Raw genomic sequence first — 18,731 nt, forward strand, 5'->3', positions numbered from 1 at the left:
CTTTCCAGACTGTGAATACGTTACTCAATTTACCAGATAACGTATAAATCATAATGTTAATGATATGACTTCTAAAGAAAGACTTTTTATTTTGGCTGACATTAACAGCTCTAATGTGAACTAAAATAAGGTGTTTGACAGTTTATAATACATATGTAAACTATTTTCTCTCAACAACCATTGGGAGATAGATTTTGACAAAGCCTTTAGTTTTATGTTTTGCCATTTCAGATAAAATAAAACAATATATTTTTATAATAAAATAATATATTACCTCAGGGATGGAACAGGTGCAAAACTCTCAGGAACAGCATATAAAGAAAAGGCTTCCTTATCAAGAAAAATGAAACAACAGAACCAGACATAAAGGTACACTTATTTATCTCACTTCAACAATCTGCTGTCATTGCTCTGCAAAGTCTGATGAATGAGGCACAAATGTCACTTTTGGCTTGAATCAGCTGTTTATTCTGGTAACAGCAGAATGATATCCGGTCTCACACACCGTCAGTTTCATGGTAACAAAGTCCAGAAAATGATGAAGATTTAACATGAAGCGTGGTGTGTTCAACAAATTACTCCACACAAAAACAAGCCTATCATCACAGAAGCATTGGCTGTGGGCATCAGGAGACATTCAGTGTTTTAAGATCAACCCATCAACTATTAGTAACTTTTGTTTAATGACACTAGATTGAATTTAATAGTAATATTGAACAAACTCAGGACTAATGTTAGCTGGTTAGCTTGAGTATAGAAAACTCACAAACATGTAGCTGCTGTTTTTACTAACTTTGACACTTAACTCCTTATAAAAATCTCCCAAAGTCCACCCAATTTCTTGTAGAATACATTTCAAAGCTGTACATTTAATAGAAAAAAAACAATAATTTAGCTGTTAATAATAACAAAGCTACAACTAATGTTAATGAATGGTTTATAGTTATAACAACTCATACTCAAGAAGACCAGTGTGTCAGATTAAGGGGGATCTAATGGCAATTTTCAGTAATCTTAGAATGAGGCTTTATATCAACAGAGAGAGCGGGGTCCTCTTCCACAGAGCCAATTGTTCTGCCATGTTTCTACGGTAGCCCAGAACGGACAAACCTAGAAGAGTATTTTGCGTTTCGTGCAAGTTTAATGGCCACCATAGATTCTTCTACATGCTTATAAAGGCAGGGGTATTCAGTTGCTTCCAATTTGTAACCTCACTTGACACCACAAAATCATCCACACTGGTCCTTTAAGAAGAGAAATTCTGGAGCCATTTCAGCTGCCTATGTGAAAAGTGTCATGTGGTGGAACAGTTTTATCTCTCCTGTGTCCCTCTTTAGTATGTTCAACTCAGTACTGCATGACTGCGGTGACTGTGGTGGTGTCGTTTTAGATTACTCCCTGAAGTGAAAGTTTTCCCACACTGCTCACAGCTGTATGGTTTCTCTCCGGTGTGAATTCGCTGGTGACGTTTTAGATGACTGTCTTGGGTGAAAGTACTACCACACTGCTTACACCAGTATGGCTTCTCTTCAGTGTGAATACGTTGGTGCCTTTTTAGATCACTGTCTCTGGAAAAAGTTTTCCCACATTGCTCGCACCAGTACGGTTTCTCTCCAGTGTGAATACGTTGGTGCCTCTTAAGATCACTGTCTCTAGTGAAGCCTTTCCCACACTGCTCACACCAGTATGGTCTCTCTCCAGTGTGTGTTCGTTGGTGGCATTTGAGAGTACTGTCTTGAGTGAAAGTTTTACCACATTGTTCACACCAGTATAGTTTCTCTCCAGTGTGAATGCGTTTGTGTTTCCTCAGGGCACTGCCTCGAGGGAAAGATTTACCACATTGGTTACAGCTGTATGGTCTCTCTCCGGTATGGATGCGTTGGTGGGTTTTTAAATTACCCTCTTGAGTGAAGTTTTTCCCACACAGCTCACACCAGTACGGTCTCTCTCCAGTGTGAATACGTATGTGGCGTTTTAGAGTACTGTCTTGAGTAAAAGTTTTCCCACATTGATCACACCAATACGGTTTTTCTTCAGTGTGAATGCGTTGATGAGTTTTTAAGTTACTCTCTTTAATGAAAGTTTTACCACATTGCTCACACCAATATGGTTTCTCACCCCTATGAATGCGTTGGTGGCGTTTTAGAGTACTGTCTTGGGTGAAAGTTCTCCCACATTGCTCACACCGGTACAGTCTTTCTCTAGTATGAATGTGCTGGTGCATTTGTAAACCACCAAGAGTACTGTAAGCTTTCCCACATTGGTCACAACTGTATGGTTTCTCTCCTGTATGAATACCTTGATGTTTTTTTAGATGACCATCTTGGGTGAAACTTTTCCCACACTGGTTACAGCTGTACGGTTTGTGTCCAGTGTGAGCTCTCTGATGAATCTTTAAATATCCTGATGATCTGAAGGCTCTGCCCCAGCGCTGTAAGTGGTGATGTTTGAGTCCTGTTCTTCTGTTTTGTCTCTATGGAAACACAGAAAGAGAGAGAGAGAGTGAGAGAGAGTGAGGTAACATGGTGGTGCAAGTGATATAAAACCATAAATAACATTGAGATCATGACTGTTGATCACAACCCACAGTGGTCAAGTTGGATTAAAGCATTAATACCCAGCTGCAGGGGCCACAGAGAGGGCACTGACCCTGGGGTCTTGGTCCTGAGATTCAAAAAGGTCTCATGAAACACTGAGACCTTTCTGTAGTTTTCACAGCAGAACAACTCCATGAACACAAAGCTTGGAAGTGTTTTAGTTTCCTTTTTTCAGACTTTCTCAGCAACAACAGAATGAACAGATGATATACAGACCCTCGAGACTCGTCCTCATGTCTTTAGTCGGGTTATCATGAAGTCATGAACGCTGACCTGTTTGTCTGTGTGGTGCTCCGGGTCCTTGTTCTCCTCCATTCTGCTCTGGTCCTGGTCCTGGTCTGTGAAATCCAGTAGGTCTCCTCTCTGACTAATGGACTGTTCTTCTTCTTCTTCTTTTTCCTGTTTTATGTCGAGTGGTAACCAGCAGGAAGGTGAATTACTGCCATCTACTCTGTAGTTGAAGTGTGAACCAGAGTTATCTATCCCCTTAAACACAAGAACACACAAACACATTAATACACATAAATAAAAATAAAGAAACAACAACATTTAGCATATTGGCCCAATATAAAGTCTGAAACTGAAAACACATTTGAGTATCAGAACTTTCCCCATTAATCATCTCACCACCCCTCACATTTATCTGCTGACCCTTTGGAGGGGCCCCACCCCTAGGTTGGGAACCACTGGACTAAACACTGATGCTTTTACTGTAATACTGCATACTACATCACTATAATACTGCAGTACTTTTACTGTAATACTACATACTACATCACTATAATACTGCAGTACTTTTACTGTAATACTGCATACTACATCACTCATAATACTGCAGTACTTTTACTGTAATACTGCATACTACATCACTATAATACTGCAGTACTTTTACTGTAATACTGCATACTACATCACTATAATACTGCAGTACTTTTACTGTAATACTGCATACTACATCACTATAATACTGCAGTACTTTTACTGTAATACTGCATACTACATCACTATAATACTGCAGTACTTTTACTGTAATACTGCATACTACATCACTCATAATACTGCAGTACTTTTACTGTAATACTGCATACTACATCACTATAATACTGCAGTACTTTTACTGTAATACTGCATACTACATCACTATAATACTGCAGTACTTTTACTGTAATACTGCATACTACATCACTATAATACTGCAGTACTTTTACTGTAATACTGTATACTACATCACTATAATACTGCAGTACTTTTACTGTAATACTGCATACTACATCACTATAATACTGTAGTACTTTTACTGTAATACTGTATACTACATCACTATAATACTGCAGTACTTTTACTGTAATACTGCATACTACATCACTATAATACTGTAGTACTTTTACTGTAATACTGCATACTACATCACTATAATACTGTAGTACTGCAATGCTAGGACTTACTTGCACTAGAGTATTTTTTCATTGCTAGTTTAACAGGGTTGAAAGTTACAGTTTGAGGCCATGACATCGAATCAACCAACAATCTGTCAGATAATTGATTAGATCTCAGAATCCTGGAAGTGTTTTAGTTTCCTTGTTTCAGACTTTCTCATAACTATGACACGATACTTAAACGTTCTCTCCAACAACAGAATGAACGGATGATAAATGGACCCTCGAGACTCGTCCCCATGTCTTTAGTCTGGTTATGAAGCCGGTTTCATCCTGAAGTCCTGAACACTGACCTGTGTATCGGTGGTAGCAGAGGGTGAGTCTGATTCTTCTCTTTTAATATCGGGGTTGTTGGTGTGCTGCTCTGGGTTCTGGTTCTGGTCCTGGTCTGTGAAGTCCAGCAGGTCTCCTCTCTGACTGATGGACTGTTCTTCTTCTTCTTCTTTTTCCTGTTTTATGACGATTGTCAACCAGCATGGAGGTGAATTACTGCCACCTACTGCAGAGTCATCTATCCCCTTAAACACACAAACACAAGAACACATACATAAATAAATAAAAACTATATTTCACTGAACTTAAAGTAAAGTTAATTATTTTGGTTCAGTTTCTTTCCAGTAACATAAAAACCTCTCTGACCTGATGACTAATACATTTTCACACTCTATACTAAAAGCAAAACCTGTGCTACCAGTATTCAGACCCTTAGATCCATCTGTATATACTGAGACTGTATTAAGTACTTTTACTGTAGGAGGACTTTAACATGTAATGAATATTCTTTACATGACTTTTACGGGTTATTTGAGTCCTGAACACTGACCTGTGTATCGGTGGTAGCAGAGTCTGATTCTTCTCTTTTAACGAGGATGCTGGTGTGGTTCTCCTGGTCCTGGTTCTCCTCCATTCTGCTCTGGTAGTAGTCCTGGTCTGTGAAGTCCAGCAGGCTGATGGACTGTTCTTCTTCGTCTTCTTCCTGTTCAAATCACATCTGTTATTGTTACCTCATACAATAAACTAATTAGTTCTGGTGTGCATTAGTCTCCACATCCATATTTAATAGTCTGTATTTGTGTCTTAACACTTTGAATTGTATGAAAAGTCCAGGAAACTATCACGACCAGCTTTTTTCCACAAACACTCAACAACAACCCTAAAAGAGTGACGAGTATAACTGCTGTCATTTCACATTTCAGCTGATTAAAAGTGAGTCTTTCATCAGATGCTTCAGACTGACTATAAACAAAGTGAGGCGGGTAAATCCTGCTTTCATGTATAAAATAAGAAACTTGATGTTCTTTCAGTTTTTTTCTTTTATAGGATGCAACATTTTTAAAGCTCTATATCAACATGTGGCGCTTTATAGTGAACAGTAGGTCTATTTTTTTAATTAAAGAGAATTAGATTAGTTTTCATTTAAATGTCTGGTTGAGCTCAGAAATAAAAAAAATGTCAAATAATATTTCAGTTTTTGTGATTTGATATGAATGGAAGTGGTCATGTCTCTTTAGGTTAGGTTACTTTATTGGTCTCCCGAGGGTGAAATGTATCTTGGAGACAGGGACAGTGTTGCATAAATAACATGCAATAAAAAACAACATGCAATACCCATCACCTCCCATCACCCTCTCCACATCACCATGGCAACCCACCAAAACATTAATCCATCATAAATATGGTATATATCCATCACTGACTCCTGAATCTTTGTGACAGTTACAAACACTGAATAGTCTGATGGGCTGATATAATAACTTGTGATTTAACCTGAATGTTTAAGGGTCTTTAAATTAATAAATCATTTATAAAAAGACTGAAAACATCAAAGTAACCAATCTGCTTCTCAGCTTTGAACAGCTCTTGTAACACTGACTCCTTTACATCTAACATCTATCTTTGACTTAATTGAACCTCAGCTCCAACACTAAGTAAACAGCATCAATTGGCTGATGCTAACAGTTAGCTGCCGGGAGATAACAGCTACTGGGGCTAGCCAAGCATGCTAACACGGGTGTCTTCGCTTCTGTTCATGCTCGTTCCTGCTTTTACTGTAATGCAATAAACACCATAGCATGTCCGTGTTGTTTTACCTGCAGCCCTTCAGAGTAAAAGCGGAGAAAGAAACTCGTCTCTTTATCGCATCAGTTCGGAGGTCACAGCTAAGCTACGACACTTCCGGTTAGTTTTTCCTCTAAAATAGAGAAACCAGCTCGGTGGGTTCGGGTTTAAAGCTCTGCGGGGAACAACGGGGGTCTGTGTTTTATGGTTTTTATGGTTTTATATCAGACTGTTCCCCTCCAGGCCGGTAGAGGAACCATAAACAGAGAGGGGAAGCTACCCGGAAGTGTTGTCATTACTCTGTGATGTCGGACTGTGTTGATGAGCTGACAGATGAGTTTATTTCTCTGCTTCTAAGAGACAAACCTGCAGGTAAGAAAACTCACCGTGATCACATTAAAGTGTCTGTTTAAAGAGCAGAAACAGACGCCTAATATGAGCCGATGCTATCTGTTTAACTTCACTTTTTAGGCTCTCATACTTCCGGGTAGCTAGTTGTTATTTATAGGTTTAACTTTAACATGAACTTTAACTCTCTGTTTACTTCTGTTACTTTTTGTTTGAGCTGTTTGGAAAACGTCAAAGTTGAGCAGTAGTTTTAAATCAGTGTTCACCAACCTGCTCCTGATTCTGATCAATAACTCCTGATTAGTTCAGTTCAGTTCAGTTTATTGTCACTTCCATCAAACACCTTCAGTATATGCAGAAGCAAGATACTGTTCTCCAGATCATGATGTTTAATCAACAGGAAGTCACACTGTGAACTGTCACTCATAGAAAGAAAAGGAACAAAATAAAAGAGACATTTAAAAACACAAAAGCAGCATAGGTTTGAGATAAAATCACAGCCATGCAAACAGACATCATGACAGACAATCACACAATAGAAAAACAATTGAACATCTGCATGGATCCAAGTAAAGTTAATATCAACCAGATTGTTCACTTTGTGACTATTCAGCATTAAGTGTAGGTACAACACGACAGCCAGAACGAAGGAGCTGGAACTCACCATGCAAAGGCTGTGAGCGGTCCTCAAGTGTGGAGCTGGCTTTAAGTTCTTTAAGTGTTTGATTTACTTAAAGTTGTGAAGTACATTTAGCATTTCTTCATTTGAAAAGGTAGACTCATTGAGATGTGAATCCCTTGTTCAGGAGACAGCTGTATACAAGAAATTCACACATACAATAAAACACAGTTCACACAACAGTAAACAGTGAATGCCAAACACATATTACACATCCAGTTTTATAATCCTCTGAAGCTCTTTCCATTTATGTGCTGCAAAATGTTTGAAACCACGTGTACCAAGTTGTGTTGGTATGAGTGGTACATATAAAGATAAATATCCTGGGACCAGACATTAAAGCTGTTGTATTTGAACATTATTAATGATAAAGGTAACTGGGCAGTTTGTTCAGTAAGACTTTATAGATGAACAGCATAGTGCCGCTCCCTTCTGTCTGTTAATGCAAATCGACCCACCTTTCATTTATCACCTGTTATAAAGCAAAGTGCACGATGATGCACAGAATCCAGAGTCTTCAGGGTGTGTGTGTGCGTGTGTGTGTGCGTGTGTATGTGTGTGTGTGTGTGTGTGTGTGTGTGTGTGTGTGTGTGTGTGTGGAGGGGGGAGGGGGGAGGGGGCATCCATATATGCACTATCACCATGATAAAGCAAAGGCAAGATTGTACTTTGCACTATTGTTTTACGACTAACAGAAAACAGATTTGTTACTGTTCAGAAATCCCAATTAGACTTTTTAGTTTTCTTGATATTTTAGTTTCCAGCCAGAGTCCCAAGTATTTATAACAGTTAACCAGTTCAATAAGTGAACCTTGTATTGGTTTGGATGCTTTTAGGTGACCTGGAGAATAAATGGATGGGTCATTAAAACTGAATTATTGTTTGTGGGGACTAACTTGGACCTATGTGCTGTGGTTTATATAACCTTTATTCAACCAGGAAGTCACAGCAGTGAGATTAAAACCTCTTTTACAAGTGAGACCTGGCCAAGACAAGGTCAGTTAGCAGCATCACATACAACAACAACAACAACAGAATATTAAGTGCAAAATACTAGTTTGTTTTCTTTCATTGAAAAACTTGAATGAAGAGTTGAGCGTTGTCGTCTGGTATGAAGGGTTTATTAACAGCTACTTTCAGCCACTAGGAGGAGCTCTAAGCTTCTGTAAACTACCTCCACCCTGTATTGAAGTTGAACTCAACATAGACTGCAGGACTCTACCTCCCAGTAACCTACAGCTTCCCCAAACCAGAACTAAACCTCTTGTAAGGTTCCAGGTTTTGCCTCATGTTTCTGTTTTCTGTCCAACCAGAATGTCTCAGATATGCAACGTTGAAAATGAGACACCAGGACAAACGCCCCCATCTCCAGGTGCTGTTTGGCCGGTGAGTGATAGCTGATCAGCTGATATATATTATCTGTCTTATATAAATGTGACGCCTTTCAATCGTCAGTACTGTGAAATGATTAGCAGCAGATTGACAGGACAGACTGTCGGATAGAGAATAATCAGAAAATAAACTACAGTGATGCTGCTTTTAGTCTTAGAGCTCACTGCTGGACATGTTAGATAAGTTAAAATGAGTTAAAGGAGAGGAATTATACAAACAACATGTAGGTGCATGGTTGTTAGGAATGGATAAATATGTAACACCTGCACAATGTTTCAATCCAGCTCAGTTTTCTGTAATTCATCATCATGTATGTTTCTGGCAGCTGGACTAATGGAAGCTACAGTGAAGACACACATCACTCCATCGTGTAGGCCAGGAAGATTATTTTACATAAAACTAGTTAGACTTAAGTCTGTTTTTCTAGATATTACCAAAACATCTAGTCTGATCTAATTATCTCCTAATGAAACTGGAAGGTTTGCAGTTGTTTTCTGTGTTTTAATATTTTGGATTTCGTTTTGGCCAGAAGACGATAGACCAGAGTGGGAGCTCCTTCATTATAAATTTAAATCATTTGTTGTCTTTTCTCTTTTAACTAATTAGTACTGCAACCTACTCTGACTTTGTGTTGAACGTAGCTCATATTAGTGGTTAACATGGTTTTATAATGGAAAAATATCCAGCATACTTGTTAGTATGTTTTTCATGTCTGCCCTCCATATTTGGTAGCCTGGATGGTCAATGGATCATGTTCTGGCGCCGGACCATCTAAGATTACCAGATAATGCCGACACATTTGGTAAAATACTTGGCAGGCCACCAAAGGCCTCAATGATACTCTGTTTAGGTTACCTCATGGGAAATACCTGACATGCCAGCAATACTATATATGCTGACTGTCTCATACATGTAGCCCATTGATCCAAACTTGTATTAAAGCGTGCCTTAAGAAAGAACTCCTGATTCGGCTCATCTTTGCATCTTGAAGATCATCTACTCCCAATACTTAATAAGTTGTTAATAACTAACGAGGCTAGCTATCAACTAAAGACATTGTTTAAAATGTGTGTGTCTTGTGTTTGTGTGTTTAAGAGGATAGTTGACTATGGTACTCTGGTAGGTGGCAGTAATTCACCTCAACACTGGCTGACAGACGACGTAAAAAAGGAAAAAGAAGAAGAAGAAGAACAGTCCATCAGTCAGAGAGGAGACCTGCTGGACTCCACAGACCAGGACCAGAGCCAGAACCAGAACCCAGAGCAGCACACCAACAACCTCGTTATTAAAAGAGAAGAATCAGACTCAGCCTCTGCTACCACCGATACACAGGTCAGTGTTCAGGACTTCAGGATGAAACTAGCTTCATAACCAGACTAAAGACACGAGGACGAGTCTCGAGGGTCCGTTTATCAAATGTTCATTCTGTTGCCGGAGAGAACGTTTAAGTATCCTGTTCATAGTTATGCTTCTGATCTTCAACAAATCATTTATGTCTTCATCTTTTCCTGTCTCGATTACTGAAATTCCCTTTTAACTGCCTCATTGGAGCAACCCTGACACACCTTCAGCTTGTATGAAATGCAACAGCTTGGCTATTGAACTGGACTGGACTGGCTGCAGATCTCATATCACTCCTGTTTTTAATTCAGGGTCGATTTTTAAGATTCTTTTAATCACTTTTAAGGACTTACACTATTTGGTGCCGACCTACATTTCTGAGCAACTGAGCTTGTATACTACAGCTACTCCCCAGAATAAATACCTCCCATTGTTAGTCATTTAAAAGCTTGTAATCTGAAGCAGTAAATGTTGGGTTTGTATCAATGGTAAGTTAAAACAACTCTGATATGTTAAACAGACCAATCAGAACAGTGTGGACCTTAAAGAGACAAGAGCTTAAAGGGACTAAAATACAATTTATACTGAAGGGCTGTATAAAAGGTTAATATAAGATGAATAACAAGTTTTTTTAAAAACTTTGAATCATGCAAAGTTACACAAGTGTAAAAATTGGAGCTGAAAATGAGCAAAATATGTCTTTTTAAATAGGAAAGCATCCATCAGGGTTACGTGAACACTGTCAAACAGAGCAATCACTGCAGCAGATAATTTATAACTGCCAAAAATACTGTTGAGACGAATCATTCAATGGTAGAAGAGAGAAGCTTGGAGTGGAAGGAAGTCTGAAAAACATATTTGTCATCAAACAGGTTTTTCTGTTATTGGAAAGAAACTGAACCAAAAGAATTTACTGTTCAGTGAAATGTTATTTACCTTTATGTGTTCTTGTGTTTGTGTGTTTAAGGGGATAGATGACTCTGCAGTAGGTGGCAGTAATTCACCTCCATGCTGGTTGACAATCAACATAAAACAGGAAAAAGAAGAAGAAGAAGAAGAAGAGTCCATCAGTCAGAGAGGAGACCTGCTGGACTTCACAGACCAGGACCAGAACCAGAACCAGAACCCAGAGCAGCACACCAACAACCCTGTTATTAAAAGAGAAGAATCAGACTCACCCTCTGCTACCACCGATACACAGGTCAGTGTTCAGGACTTCAGGATGAAACCGGCTTCATAACCAGACTAAAGACATCTACAGTCTGTGTATCATCTGTTCATTCTTGGAGAGAAAGTCTGAAAAAAGGAAACTGTCTGAAAAAATATATCAACAAAGTCAGAAAAGAATCTGTTAAATCTGTGTTTGAAGAGTTTATCATTCCCCCGTGTTGCACATGAGCAGTACGTAAGTTAACAAAATCAATCATCAATCAATCTTTACTTGTATAGCGCCAAATCACAACAAAGTTATCTCAAGGCACTTTACACATAGAGCAGGTTCTAAACCGAATTCTTCAGGTTTTAACTTTAAAGAGACCCAACATTCCCACATGAGACACAGTGGCGAGAAAAAACTCCCTTTTAACAAGAAGAACCCTCAGAACCAGACTCAGAGTGGGAGAACATCTGCCTCGACCGGTTGGGGTTGAGAGGAGAGAAAGGAAGGATAGAGGAGAGAAAGGAAGGATAGAGGAGAGAAGCAACAATGAAGCTAGAAGGTCCGGGACTGAAATCCGTCATCCGGACGTCTACAGGCCCAGATTACCTGTGAGACCAGAAAGCACAGACAACTGTGGGGAAGAAGTTTAGGTTATTGAATGCAATTAATAGAACATGAATGTTAATGGATATAGATGGATGGATAGAGAGAGAGAGAGGGAGGAGGAGAGAGGAGCCCAGTGCATCATGGGGGTCCCCCGGCAGTCTAAGCCTATGGCAGCATAAGTTAAGAGCTCAGGGAAAAATGATCCATGTAGTTGGATACAACATTGCTAACAATGGATATAATGCTAAACTGATACTGTTCAATTTAAATAGAGAAGTGACTGTTAAACACTCTAAAGACAGAAGAACATTAAAAGAATGGCACGGGGAAATATTCAAAGTACTTCCTTTTGGCAAGACAAACATTACGTGACTCTCACCGTCTTTTTCTGTTTCTCTGTTGCTGTAGGAACAAAATGGAAATGAGGAAGTCAAACATCACCGCTGTGAGCTCTGTCACAAAGCCTTCACAAAACCAAGATATTTAAAGATGCATCTGAAAACTCATGCACGAAAGAAGCTTCACAGGTGTGATCAATGCGGGAAAGGTTTCACTACTGATCGTACTCTAAAAATCCACCAGCGTATTCATACTGGAGAGAAACCATACAGCTGTGAGCAGTGTGGGAAAGCTTTCACTCAAGAGGGTCATCTAAAACTTCACCTACGTGTTCACACTGGAGAAAAACCATACAGGTGTGATCTGTGTGGACAAGAGTTCAAGACCAGCACCGCCCTAAAAAACCATGATCGTATCCACACTGGAGAGAAACCATACAGGTGTGATCAGTGTGGGAACTCCTTCACTCGTCAAAGTAATCTACAAAGACACCAACGTATTCACACTGGAGAGAAGCCGTACAGATGTGACCAATGTGGGAAAACTTTTACACAAGAAGGGGACATGAAAAGGCACCGACGCCTTCACTCTGGAGAGAAACCGTATAAATGTGACCTATGTGAGAAATCCTTTACTCAAGAGAGTCATCTGAAACTTCACATACGTATTCACACTGGAGAGAGACCGTGCTGGTGTGAATATTGTGGGAGAGCTTTCACTACGAACAGTGATCTAAAAAAACACCTGCGCAGACACAAGCTGTTGTGGTGTGACCAGTGTGGGATGCCTTTCGTAAGAGCTAAGGACCTAAAAAGCCACCAGTGCACTCCCACTGAGGAGGAACCATACAGCTGTGAAGAATGTGAGAAAACTTTCACTCCAAACAGAAATCTAAATACACTCTAACACTTTCACACTGGAGACAAACTGTACTGGTGTGAGAAGTTTGTTTACAGGATCTCTTCGGTGCAGTCACTCTGCATCATGGAGCTTCCTTTTCTTGCCTGAATAACTGATGTTTTATCCTGACCCTTTCTATCAACTGTAGAATCAGCATTCATGCTATTAGCAGAATACCTGATTTTAATCTACATGACCTGCTGTTTCTGCAGAAATGCAACTTCAAATTCTTAATGAGCTTTTTTCCCTGAATGTTTTTCGGGTTTAAGCACAAAAGTGTAACACTGAAAGTCAGAGGAAGTGCCAGAGCCCAACAATCCCCAATATTCATCAGGGGTGCTATGTAAGTAACAGTTTTTAATGTTTTCTATAGGAGCTCGCACCACTTTAGCACTTGGTCTCCTTGTAGATATTGGGGGAAACAAACCCATGTGTTTGGTTTGAGACAACACTAACCTGTTACTGAGTGTACTGACAGAAGTATGTGAACTGAGACACAGTCTGTTTTACACTGATGATGTTAGATTGATGCAGGCTCAGCAGCTGAAACAGGACTACTGTGATATCTGTTGGAGCTCTGTCATTTTCAGATTTCTAAGAGCTTATTGAGCTTTTATAACTAAAAACACTGAAGAGAAGGAAACAGGGTTTATCTTACTATGTAATATTTATTAAAATGCCTCAGACTGAGGAACAGTGAGTGAACTGATCACAGCACATGCATGCATTTATGTGTGTGTATATATAATTCAGGTTTATCAAGCAGAATTTTATGTAATTAATGTTATTTTGTGTCACTTGCTCTTGATGCTTTGGCTTTATTGTTGTGACAATAAGTCGATTATTTCTGTAGGAATCACATTGTCACAAATGGAAGAGTTCGGTTTAGACCTGCTCGATGTGTAAAGTGCCTTGAGATGACTTTGTTGTGATTTGACGCTATAAATATCATTATACAGGATATCTTACTGACAATGAAGATGACTCAATTCTTTAATATCAAATCAATTATCTCCGAACAGCATTTTATGGAGGAATTCAATTTAATAGAGATTTAGAGAGAAAGCATTCTTCAGACTTATCAGGACACACTAATCAGGATTTGATATGGGATGCCTCCATATAATGTATTATACCTACATGCCATATACAATCCTGATTAGACTCAGTAACACCTCCACCACCCAAAGTATAAATCCTGCATTTAGAACCATCCAGTCTTTATGTAAAGAACAATGTAGAAGTATTTAAAGATATGTAAGTAAAGAGCAGGATGGTTCATGAACAGACCAACAGCTCAGGGAAATGTTGTGTTGTCTGAAAGTGAGTAAAGTCTAGACCTGCTTTATGTGAAAAGTGCCTTAAGATAACTTTTATTGTGATTAAATGATATGTAAATAAAACTGACTTTTGAAAAGGTTGAGGGTTCAGACTACTGTAAAACATCAATACGTTTGTTTTCTGCTGCTGCAGCACTTTTCATTTTACTCATGGTTTCATTTCTTTGTATTTTTCATTTATTTATTTCAGTTGACTTCATTATTTTTCTTCCCTTGTTTATTTTTTTTATGTCATTGCCATCTGTCTGTCTGATGCTGATCATATTCATGTAATGTATGCACTTATATCAAGAAACAAACTGATTTTAAAAAGTAGACTCTAATGATTCCACTTTGCCTTTATTAATGGATCTTACTGTTGTTACTATGGATGAAATACATTATTGGTCACCTTCGTCTTTATATTATGATTAGTTTATTAGTGGGACTGGTGTGCTGTAACAGGAGCGCCCTCTGCTGGACACTGAACTCTACTACCTGTTTCCTGTCTCTGTGGTAGTCTGATGAGGCAAAGCGCAGCTAGAAACACCATCAGAAGTTTGTTTTTGCTTTGAATTTGTTGATCATTTGATTAAAACTTCATTGTGTAACTTCTTAACAAACAGTTTGCTCAATCATTTCTTTCCTTGTTTTTTAACACAGTGGATAATATAACTCTATATCAGTTGCATATTTTCTTCCCCCACACTTAATAGACAGGAAATCACAACACTGGCAGCTACAGAAAGACAGAAAGAGGAAGGAAGAGGTTTTTCATATGATGTGAACATGAAGTGATGATATTTGACCAAGAAGCGTGATGGAGGAAGTATCTCGACGGTCTCTGCTGCTCTGTGAGTCCTTAATATCCTTTTTGGAACTTCTTTAATTTAATCTTTCACTAAATATTTGCTTTCCCACTCATTCACAAACTAGAATACTGTACGTCTGCCAAAATGAGTTGTGTTGATTGTTCTTGTTCAGAGTAAAAGCTCAAACCAACCGGAGAGTCATTCCCTCTACCGGTCCGCCTCCAGCTTAATGAAAACATGACAGAAAAGTTAGAGCTAAAGAAAGCAGCAGACTTTCACTCTCAGTCCTTCAGACACTAGAAAACCTTCCAGTGGTTTAGTTAAAGTCAGACTGTGTTTCAGCGCCACCTGCTGCTCATTAACTGCAGCTGCTGCTGTTCCTGCAGGTTCAAGTCTGCTCTTCATTGTTTTACTCACTTTGGATCAGTGGAGGAAAGTAACTAAGTACATTTACTCAAGTATTATACTGTAGTACAGTTAGAGGTACTAGTACTTTACTGTAGTACAGTCTAAGGTACTAGTACTTTACTGTAGTACAGTCTGAGGTACTAGTACTTTACTGTAGTACAGTTTGAGGTACTAGTACTTTACTGTAGTATAGTTAGAGGTACTTGTACTTTACTGTAGTACAATTAGAGGTACTTGTACTTTACTCTAGTACAGTTAGAGGTACTAGTACTCTACTGTAGTACAGTTAGAGGTACTAGTACTTTACTTTAGTACAGTTTGAGGTACTAGTACTTTACTGTAGTACAGTTAGAGGTACTAGTACTTTACTATAGTACAGTTTGAGGTACTAGTACTGTACTGTAGTACAGTCTGAGGTACTTGTACTTTACTATAGTACAGTTAGAGGTACTAGTACTTTGCTGTAGTACAGTTAGAGGCAGGGGTTAATTTGAGCCGGATCTTGCCGGAACAAGATCCGGCACCTCTCAATTTTGGCCTCCCTGTGTTCCGGTACTTATTTGGGCAGATCCGGTAGGCCTACCTCTCATTAAAAAAAAAAAAAAAAAACACATATAAAAATGTTTAAAATAAAATAATAATGCATATATTAATTTACAGAACAAAACCCAAGAATTTCATGTTGTTTATTAAGATTTAACGTCATTTGAAAGCAGTGACGGACTGGGATAAAAAAACGGCCCTGGCATTTGCACCCACAAGCGGCCCAACTCGCAGATGCAGACCCAACGCACGGAAAGAGAAGCATTTTTGATAGCCCCAATGATGGTGCAGATAAACTCCCATACTTTAAACAACTGCATAAGAAAATTGTCATATCAATGCACAAATAAACCATTATGAATAGATTGTTAGAGCCAGCCGCTCCATAATAAAAACATTTGTCTTACCGTCATGTGGTTAACAAATTGCGAAGGAGCCTGCTCTTTTCCGCAACCCGGTCGATGACGTCATCTGAATCCAAGTTCATAGGGATCTTTCTCTGTCGCCATCAGCATAAGGGCCTCCAAATTATCCTGTGTCAATCGGGTCCTTAGGCGATTCTTGATGAACTTCAGAGTGGAAAAACTCCGTTCGCATGCCACTTGAGTACACGACAGTGTCAGTAAAAATTTGTATGCCAACTAGGGATGGGCGATATGGCCTAAAATCAATATCACGATATATTGAGCAGTTCACCTCGATAACGATAAATGGACGATAACTACCAACAGAGCTGCTCTGACTACCACCACCCCGTGCGCTAAAAAAAAGTTTGGCCACTAGATGGGGCTGTGGCAGCATAATTGCTCCACTCCAAGGTTAGATGTATTGCCCTGGCTGGTGACAACAGTCTTTTTGCATAACTTACATTTTACATCTTTCTGAGCAGTATCTTCCCTTTTGAAACCAAAATGTTGCCACACGATTGAAGACGCGTTTTTCTTGGGAACAAGCTGCTGCTCTTCCTCCTCCTCCACTAGGTGTACCTCCGCCGCCGGCGCTGCAGCTGCCCCTTCGACGTTTGAACTGTCCTCCATCTATCTGTTTATTTTGCTATAAGTCGTATGTCAAGTCGAAGAAGAACCAACCGTGTAAAAAAATGCCGAGTGCGTAATGAGATATGGTTCAACTCTTTTACGCACCGGGCGCACGCCGGTTACGCTTGGAGTTTGTTTATGGACAGCCAAACCTGATAGCTTAGTGTCATACACCGTTGGAAACCTCAGACTATTGGCTAAAAGGTTATCAACTGCATTTCACCGAATACTCCCATTGGCTGGAACAGATGTCAATCAAACCCACGTTGTGGTTGTCGTCGGTCACATGTCCTCACTTGGAGACACTTGCTGCCTAATCCTAAACACCGATTGGCTGGTGTGTGGTGTCGTCAGAAGCAGGAGAGGCTCACGGTCACGTGTACTCTGAGATGGACGTGCAGGTCAGGAAATGACGTAAACGGACAGCATATGGTTTGTTATTTGTGTTATTACGTTACGTGTTGGACTAAATACATGTTGACATATTGAGGAAAGTATTTCGGTTTTATGGAAACGGATTTCATATTTCACAAGAATGGATACTTGGCGAGCTGTACAGAAAGTCCTGAGTCATAAGATGATCGTTGTGGATAAAGGGAAGACTTTGAAGGTATGTAGGCATTATAGCTGTTAGCTTACTTTAGCTGAGTGGCTAGCCGAGCTAATCGCTAATACTATTACGGCTGTGAGCAACCATATAAGTCGTGAGTGGTCTTGAATGAATCAGGAGAATCTAAGCTTTCCAACAATGTACGGCATGAGTATATATGTTTAAGGGTTGGTGTTTAAAACATTCAGAAGAACGTGTGGCTACCTCCTAACATCCGTCCCGTCCCGTGGGTGGAACAGCGTACGTTAAGAGGTTAAAAACCGAATATACCGACATGGGCAAAATGACGTCGGTTATGGTCGTAAATTTCGGTATCGATAAATTTTCGGTTTGTCGCCCAGCCCTAATGCCAACCATATATTGCTGTAAGCATAGGTGAAGAGTTTTAACTGCTGGAGGATGAAATAGCAGCATATTACAATCATTATCCTCCATGTCTTGATCATCACCCTCTTGCTCATTTTCTTCTTCCTGCACATATTCCTCCTCTGCTAGCTCACCAGTGTCGCTTACATCAGTGCTGCTAGTGTTAGCGCTAGCTGAGGTTGGAGTAACATTAGCTTGAAAAAATGAATCCAATTTGGCGCATTTTTCACCCTCAAACAGCAGCGCTTTCTTGATCTTGTCTCTCTTTTTCTCCGCTCCCCCTTTCTGTCGCTTAGTGCCTCTATTCATTTTTTCTAACCAGTTAATCGTATAATCACCACCACAACCAATCTACTGAATGACTTGACCACCATTAGTTCAACTTCCAACACACAAATGCGCATACGCGATTTACTACACTTTTTTACTTTTTTACGCGATTTACTACACTGCCATGAAATTCCCAGAAGGCATTGCTTCATTTTAATTTTCTCAAACAATCAAATACAAAATACCAGTAGATTTGTTTTATTTCAAACCATAAACATTTTTTAAAATCCTAACAAGAAATTTCCCTTCAAAAGTAAAGCAGGCTGATGTAAAACTTGAAATACACCATGACTATGATGTATACAGGTATGTGTGGTATAAATACCAATCAGGTAACCAGCGTGAGGTACTGCATGCTAAATCATAAGAGATATGAAACCTAGAAGCGCGTCAGGAACTTGTTCAGCATGCAAGAGAGAGTGGGCCGCGTCAGTGCCACTAGGGGCCGCTG

At 39.5% G+C, this 18,731-nt stretch overlaps 1 protein-coding gene across 1 annotated transcript; it reads left to right on the forward strand.

Annotated features, from left to right (window-relative positions):
- Positions 1 to 8,432: 8,432 nt before the first annotated feature.
- Positions 8,433 to 12,979, forward strand: LOC128383675 (zinc finger protein 501-like). The gene is made up of 4 exons (XM_053343263.1): positions 8,433 to 8,504; positions 9,606 to 9,842; positions 10,819 to 11,052; positions 12,025 to 12,979. The coding sequence occupies exons 1-4, from the start codon at positions 8,433 to 8,435 to the stop codon at positions 12,859 to 12,861; spliced, it is 1,380 nt and encodes a 459-aa protein (XP_053199238.1). The 3' UTR covers positions 12,862 to 12,979.
- Positions 12,980 to 18,731: the final 5,752 nt, after the last annotated feature.

The sequence above is a fragment of the Scomber japonicus genome, chromosome 22 (assembly GCF_027409825.1).
Source record: "Scomber japonicus isolate fScoJap1 chromosome 22, fScoJap1.pri, whole genome shotgun sequence".
Classification (NCBI taxonomy): Eukaryota; Metazoa; Chordata; class Actinopteri; order Scombriformes; family Scombridae; genus Scomber; species Scomber japonicus.